At 34.0% G+C, this 8,202-nt stretch overlaps 1 protein-coding gene across 1 annotated transcript; it reads right to left on the reverse strand.

Annotated features, from left to right (window-relative positions):
- Positions 1–79: 79 nt before the first annotated feature.
- LOC126714338 (choline monooxygenase, chloroplastic) lies at positions 80–7,639 on the reverse strand. Its single transcript, XM_050414450.1, is given in 8 exon segments — positions 80–438; positions 525–575; positions 1,616–1,709; positions 1,821–1,942; positions 3,045–3,140; positions 3,287–3,496; positions 3,601–3,675; positions 7,088–7,639. Coding segments are annotated over 8 exon segments (1,269 nt in total). The 5' UTR covers positions 7,559–7,639; the 3' UTR covers positions 80–288.
- Positions 7,640–8,202: the final 563 nt, after the last annotated feature.

An 8,202-nucleotide genomic window follows, 5' to 3' on the forward strand; every position in this document is an offset into this window, starting at 1 on the left:
CATTTGTTCATGTATTTGGTTATTTGGTACTTGACAAGGGCAATAGTCCCATTTGGCTAGATTTACATAGAAGCAAGACTACTCAATAACCAAGAATTTACTGCTGAGAATGACTCTGGGTGTCATTCCATGCTTTTGGGAATACAATATAAACTCAAAGGCACTGACAAAAAGGTTCATTATTACATAAAACTGTAAACTTGAATTAACAGAGACATGCATTATACGAAATGGGAGGTGGACCGTGGAACAAAAAAATAATGTTCGTATATTCAATTTCGGAATTAATTAGATGAGTTAATCATTTGTTAGGTTATAATGAAGCAGACTATGGAAATGGTGCATGGCCTTCTCTACTGTAGGAGCGTATCTGCCAGTAGAATATGCTGGTGATTCAAGGCCCCTCTGAACACCTTCACATAGCACAATATCTTCTATCTGCACTTTTTAAACCAAGTGCATTAGCCTTAAAATAAGTGATACTTGAGATAGTTTCCAGATTGATGGACTAGACAATGTTTTACCTGCACTTGTTCACTATCTTCTAAACTTTTCTCTATGAAAGCTTTGTCATCCTGAGATGAGAGGGGGAATAGCTCATTAGAGTACATTGCACTTGTTTTCACATATCAGAAGACCAATATAATAAAACATTGTATTCTTTTTTCTTTCTTTTTTTTCCTTTCTTCTTTTGTTGGCCAACATATATAGAATTTAGATGCACAAAATATTCCCAACCACAAGCCATCAATCATTCAAATTTTCATCATAAAAATTTCATACATTTCACAAGTAGGTTAAGACTGAACTATGCATGGAGCTCACACTCAACACTCTTATCCCCAAAATGCTTCCTCTGAATCACGCATTTGAGAATAATGATTTGTCATTTCAATAGCAATTACAAGTACAATTAGGAAATTAGAGATTGAAGAAATATCTATTGCAGTTTCGCCTATCTCAGCTTTCCAACAAGATCAAGATATATAGATAGTTGCTTATTTGTCATGTTATCTTATATAGTAAGACATGCAAATCAATATGATAAGCAGGCAAGAGTATATAATAGTGAGAAGCAATCCAATGACACTAGACTTCTTCAGCCTCAACCCAAACCATTTTTATTAAATGTGGTTTAGTTGGGGACCTTGACCAGTATGAACCCAACGATGTGCAGCCCTCTTAACACAGCATGCTCAGACACATTCAAAATGTCATGCCCCAAAAAATTAATGATTTGTCTGCAAATAGCACTTAATAAATATTCCAAAATAATTTTTTTTTTTTTTTAACACGAATGTAGAATAAATAAATAAAAACAAAAGAAAATCTTACATTTGATAACACTGTACAATCAAGCCAATACCTATACAGAGAGACACAGCTTGGGTGGAGGATAACCAAATTATGACATGACATCCATCTAAATATTCCTTCACGATTTTTTTTATTAGTAAGTTAAACATACACCTAATGAGTTTTGAACCCATAACCTCACTTTCCATCTTGTTCTTACAGTGGAAGAAAGTGTCGTTTGAGGTAATGCTTATTGTATGTAGTACTATTTGAATTACGGACAAGATGTAATGAATTAGTGAATAAAATAAGAGATTACCTTAAGAGAAGCTTCAAGAAAGTAGTCAAATACCACTTGACATTTCCTGGGTCCTAGTGGGAGTACTAGATTGGTGTCCATCCAAGGTCCATACCTATAAGACCACCAAAGAACTCAACTTATTTAGACATACAGATTAGCTGAAACAATTCATGGAAGTAACAAATAGATGAGCCATTGCCACTTCTAACAACTGAGCAAATACCTATTGATCATGAAGTTTGGATAAATAAAAGCATATAGAGCCTTTGATCCCAGTCTATCGTAATCATCTTTCCTATCCATCGAGCCACCTTCACAACTTTGAATGCTAACCTTCTCATACATCTATCTCATAAGCAGCAACCCATCAGGAACAAAGAGAAACATCAATAAACATGAGTAATTAAACTACCAATCTAGAAGTATCAATGTTGACAGCCAAACTTTAATTTCTGGAAAGCAAGTCCAGCTCTAAAAGCTTAAATTAAAATTTAAGTAATAAAGATAAAGTGCATTGGCAGGAATAGTTTAAGGAAGGCAGCATCGGGCTTCAAACAGAGCCTTAAAAGGTCCAAATAGGTACCATGTGTGGTCCTGGTTTCAAGCCCACAGCTGGGGATTCTTCAGCAACCAGATGGGTCCATGATTGGGCCTCACAAAGTCACAGATATGTGCCTGAATAATCTTGAATAAGGATAAACATTAGGATCTCAACAAAATGATTGACTAGAAAACAGGTTCAGCTATGGTTAACTTCGCATACCCTATGAATAGGGGGGCTTCACTGCAAAAAAGAGAGCTTTTAAGAGAAAAAGAGTACTGAAACTATAACAAAAGTTCCTTAGAAATATTGCTGTCAAAGAGAGTTTTCTGCGAGAAACGAGTACAGAAAGTCCCCTGAAATCTCTTTACCATATACCACTGTCACAGTTTTTTGAGGGAAACAAATGTTGAAATTCAACTGAAATCTCTCCAGCATATAATGCTATCAGAGAGAGTTTTCTGAGAGAATTTTTGTTCTTGCTAAAATATGAAGAAAAACAACAGAAAATTTCTGTTTTGTTGGAACACAGAGAAGGAACAAAATTGGAAAGGTAGAAAATGCTTCTGAATAGATTAGAACTTGCAGGTGAAGTTGAAGAAGGCTCAAGAAGAAGTCATTCTTCTTCTGGAATGCGGTATGTCCAAAACCTATGTCACTAAATAAAGAAGTGTTCTATAATCTTAAGTGCTTCAGTTTATGTATTATTTCTTGTTTAGAATCAGAGGTTGTCCTTAGGTGTAATTAACAATCAATTTTTTTGTTACTTGGAAGTACAACACCAGCAATCAAATGCAGGTAATTCAGAGAAAACATTATGGTCTTCATGACTCTGTGAGAGACATACTACCATAATTTGTAACAATGAAGTACAATTTCAGAGAGGTAATAAGCAGTGAATCATACTTTGGTGGAATAGGATTGAAGCTGAAGACCTGATGCTAAGCCTTTATGTGCATATGGCACATGATATCCACCATCTAAGTAGTTGTCACAAAACACCTGCATATGGATTTCCATGCATTAAAAGTTGTAGGCATTATACGAGGCCAATTTAAAAATAAAAATAAAAAAGAAAAGAAAAAGAAAAAGAAAAAAGGAGATTCATTAAGGAGCATAATTTCAACAACATAGTTAGAAGACCACACCTTCCAGTTACATTCAATAGTGTATTCACGACTACAGACATAACTTAGGGAAGAATCAACTCCATTGGTACTCAGTATCTCTGAACAGCTACCAAGCCATTCACTTGCCACTGTATTAATATCAGCTTCATGCCGAGATATCTCTTTGTCTAAGTTGAGAAGGACAAATGGCCCCCAAGTAGCTACTTTTATTGGTATAAGTCCAAAGTCCTACCCTCAATGAACAGAGAAAGTATCCAAATTATTCTCGAATTTAGAGGATATTGTACAAGAATTCTAATGTGATTGCTAATATAGGAATTTTCACAGCATACCTTTACATTGAAATTCTGTATTCCTGTTATCCTAGTTGCCTTCAGAAGCTGTCCATCCAACCCATACGTCCATGCCTGTAGAAAAAGTTTAGGTCTATCTGTTAAAATCATCATAAGAATATATAAAATAAATGGGTTGGGTTCAAGTTACACCTTTTGTAACTTTAAGTAATGTTACACCACTCAATATTTTTTAATTGGATGCAAATTTTGAGAAATCCACCGTTGGATTACATTATCTTCATATATTCTCCATGCTTGCAAAATTTCGAGGTGATCAAAAATTAATAGTTATGTCATCAGTCAACTGTTTAAATTCAAATTTTTGTAATTTAAAATAATGCATAAAAGATAAGTCTATGGATTAATTGGTAAATAACATCCAATTGACATGAAAATTGGCATGAATGTTAAAAACATATAAAACATGTAATTCAACGGTGGGATTTTCAAAATATGAATTTTATAACAAGTTATTGGGTGGTGTAACATAGTTTAAAGTTACACCAGGTGTAACTTGAACTTAACTCAAAATAAACAGAATAATTTATTTTGTAATTATATTGATAGATTGACAACTTAAAGTCGTACTCATTCCCTTCAGTTAGAGGTTAGGATTAAATAACACATGGTGTAAATTTAAGTAGTGTAACACGACTTGATAACTTTTTATCAAATTAATATTTTGAAAGTACCACCATTGGATTACACATTCTTTATGTTCTTAACACACATACCAAATTTCTTGTCAATCGGATGTCATTTTACTATTCAATCCAAACTCATCATTTCTGCATAATTTTTAAATACAAAAACCTGAAATTTCAACATTTTACAGATGAGATAATAATTGATCTCAAATCATCTAGAAATTTTGCAAGCATGAAGGGTATAATAAGAAAATGTTATCCAACAATGGATATATCAAAGATCGCATACAAAAAAAAAATTTGAGTAGTATAACATTACTTAAAGTTATATATATATATATATATATATAGGAAGGTGCTGCAGCAAAATTGATTTTTGAAGCCTAATAATCATAGTATGTACAGATCTAAATTGTTCAAACAAATCAATGACGCATAATGGTAGGCAATCTTCGAATTTCATTTGAGTTACTGAAGTAAAGTGATTTGATTTTTTTTATTAGTGATTTAAATCTTTACTTATATCTGTACAGGTAAATTGTATTACACATATGAGGTAAAGAACAGAATCCTTATTTCCTAGTAAAAGTAAGTATTGAATTTGTAATTTTCACTCAGTTATCCATCATATAAGAGATACTTAAACTATTGAATGGTCTAAGCTGCCACAAAAGAAAAATTCATAATTTCTATTTAAAAATGAGTGTGATCCCACCAACTTTGATGAGGCACTGTCCTATCATACATATAGAAGTTTCGTTAGAAAGGTACAAGGAAACAGTTGAAGTTCTGTTGGACTAGGCTGGTGGCATGATGCCTGGGAGGGGGTGTTAATCTAATAAAGGTACCCATAACATCCCCCACAACCCTCTCCAGAAATCCAAAAAAGAAGGGGGAGGAAATGTATTTATAGCATCAGAAGCACTTGTGGCAAGATGAACAGGTAAACATTAACCCCAAAGCATGTTGACAGAGTTAAAAAAGAGCTTACATCTACTCTGTTACAGACTGTGTTGTAATTTGGTACCACCTTTCTAGCTGATTGATGCAACAATGGGCATTATGAGAAAGTTCCTGACAAAGCAACATGAAATAGAAAAAGATAGCAAAAGGATTGAAATTTAAACTTTTAGGAGTATGAGTTTCTGGGTTCAATAGACCCAAGAAAGACCAAATAATGCAGGGTAAGATCTTTAAAATAAAGGTTATGACTACTAGAGCAGTAATGTTCATTGTACTGTAATGACTGTCCTGTACATGGCACTATGGCTAGACTTTTAAAGAGTACTTTTGTACTTTTCCTTTTATTTCAGCTGAAGTGCACGATTAATTAGATTTAATTAGGGGCTACAGTTTTAAGTTACTGGGGTTCTTGGGTTCAATCCTGTTATAAATAGAGGTTATGATAACTTTAAAAGACATCTTGACTTTTATTTATCAATTAAAATTTAGTTATTAGCTCAAAAGTTTTTTAAAGGACTTAGGATTCACTTGATTAAGCACTCAAGGAACATTTTCCCTTTATTCCCTCTAAGAAACTTAGGTTTTGATGGACAATTGAAGTAAACCCTAGTCTCATAGCATTCTTAGTTGCGTTAGTTGCTATTAGAGCCAAAGACAATCCATCCTTGCATGAAGATCAAAAAGTTGGAAGAGATTGAACTCCAATTGAAGTGGTTATCTAAGCGGATTGACAAATTGTAGGCTTAAATGGTGATTTAGGAGGGGACTGCAAACTCTTGCATATACCAAGAGGTGGTCTTGAGGATGACATATATATAGAATATCCAATACAAGGTGAAATGGAGGGCAAAAAACTTAAAAGAATTTGTTCCATGGGATATTATGCACCAATCAATAATATTTACTCTAACAATGATAATTTGGTTAAGGTGAGTATTTCTGTTTCATTAAATAATAAAGAAATTGTTCAAGAGAGTGATATAAACCTAGTGTTGACCTAAGAGTAGTGTTCAAACATGGAAGTTTTACACACATGTTCGTTGGACAACACCATTGATGTTTGATGGAAGTCAATGATGATGAAATTTAGTAATTTATTAATATAACATTGTATGATGTGTCTAGCAATATAAGGAAGAGGTGATATATGATGCTCAAATCTAGAAGAGATAAAGATGGTGCTGGTCCAAATTTTGGAAGAAAGCAACTTGAAATCAAATTAACTGTTTTTTTTTTCTTTGGGGCAAGTGCTTGAAATTCAAATTTAGTTTTTCTTTCAACACAGACTGTCCACAAAGTGAAACTAAAAAGAGAAACAATGTGTTTATTTTTCTGGAAAAGAAGTATCTATGTTCTTTTCATGTTATATCAATAAATGTTACTTACTAATCAAAAAATAGGAAAGTCTCAACTAGAAGAATCTTAAGTGTCTCACCACTTAAAACAAAGCATAATATGTTGAATTTTGTTAATCAAATGAGAAATGTTTTGTCCACAACACTTTCACAACAAATTTTAAGTAACAACTAGTTCTAATTTGAACCCACCATTTAAATTACTTCTTAAACCACCAGTAATAACTGGCCACCTATTATTTGTTGTGAAGCGGTGAAAATATTGTAAACTCAGCATTTCTTTATTCAAATATGGGTTTTTTTGGGTTAAAGCTGGAGAGTTAAATGCTCAAGCTACTTGTGCCCTATGTTTTCTACAGAATACCTTTTCAACACAGGTTTTTAATCTCCCATATTTGGTGAGGTTTGACATGAGAAATGGCTTAGAAATGTGCTAACAGATATTAACTATCATAAGAGAAGTGCTAGTACACAACATATCTATACCATAATGGTTAGTGAAGTCTAAGTGTTACTGACATGATAAGGGCAGACAAAGCAAGAGGCTTTGTGGGCAGTTCCTGATGAGACAAGGAGAGAGGCGTGATGGCGACACACATTGTGAAAGGCACGAATGTTTCCCTTTTCATCTCTACAAACCAAAAACTCTACATCACCCAATCTGCCCGTGAAAAAGTCACCTGGGTCCTTTATGTGTTCAATGCACCCTACGGCCTGCCAGCCCCTGTAGAAGACACGCTCCAGTTCTTCTTGGAAAAACGAAGGGTCTGTGTACCATGAGCTGGGTGGTGTCACAGCCTTTTCTACTGGAACCTTTGGGTCGAACTCATGGACCAATTTTCCAGCATCAGAGTTGCGGAGGAGACACTGACACGCAGTCACAGAGGGAATGGATTTGCGTTTGTGTTTGTTGGAGTGGGTTTTATCATTGGGAGACTTTGTGGATTGTAGAAGGAAATGGGGGTTCTTGGCTTTCAGGATCATCATCATCGAGTAATCAGCCCCGTTGGAAAACCCCTGGGAAGAATACAAATAATATACAATACAACCAGTCGGCGAAAAATGTTCATTTTCAGGCCCGTTTATAGTTTATCCACTATAATACCCCTCAATGGAGTGCTAATTACAACCATCAATTTGCACACATGTCCGCAGAGATTTGGGGTGTTTGGTAAATCCACTTAAACACATATTTTCAGTTTTAAATAACATTGTACATATTTTCATATTTTTTTACCCATACATATTTTCACACATGGTTTCAAACAACAAAACACATAATTTGAACTGAAATTGTTTGTACATATATGATTTCAAATTTCAAGTCACGATTTCAATTCAAATTTACCTAGTGTACATGCATGTGTAGAGATGGCAATGGGACGGGGGTCGAAGAATGAGGTCTTTGCTCTCGCTCCGCATGGTTTTGTCCTATCCCATCTCCACCAATGGTGGCTCTAGGAATTATTTTTAGGGTGGTTACTAAAAAATTTAAATTACTATAATTTTTTTCTTATTACCATTTTTTAAAGAAAAATGAAATTAGAAATTATTTTTATTGAATAGGTTGAACGAGCTACAAATTTTATCTCTTTTTTTTATTTTTATAATAGGCTTTTTGTTGAATTATCTTT

Source organism: Quercus robur, chromosome 2 (genome assembly GCF_932294415.1).
Source record: "Quercus robur chromosome 2, dhQueRobu3.1, whole genome shotgun sequence".
Lineage (NCBI taxonomy): Eukaryota > Viridiplantae > Streptophyta > Magnoliopsida > Fagales > Fagaceae > Quercus > Quercus robur.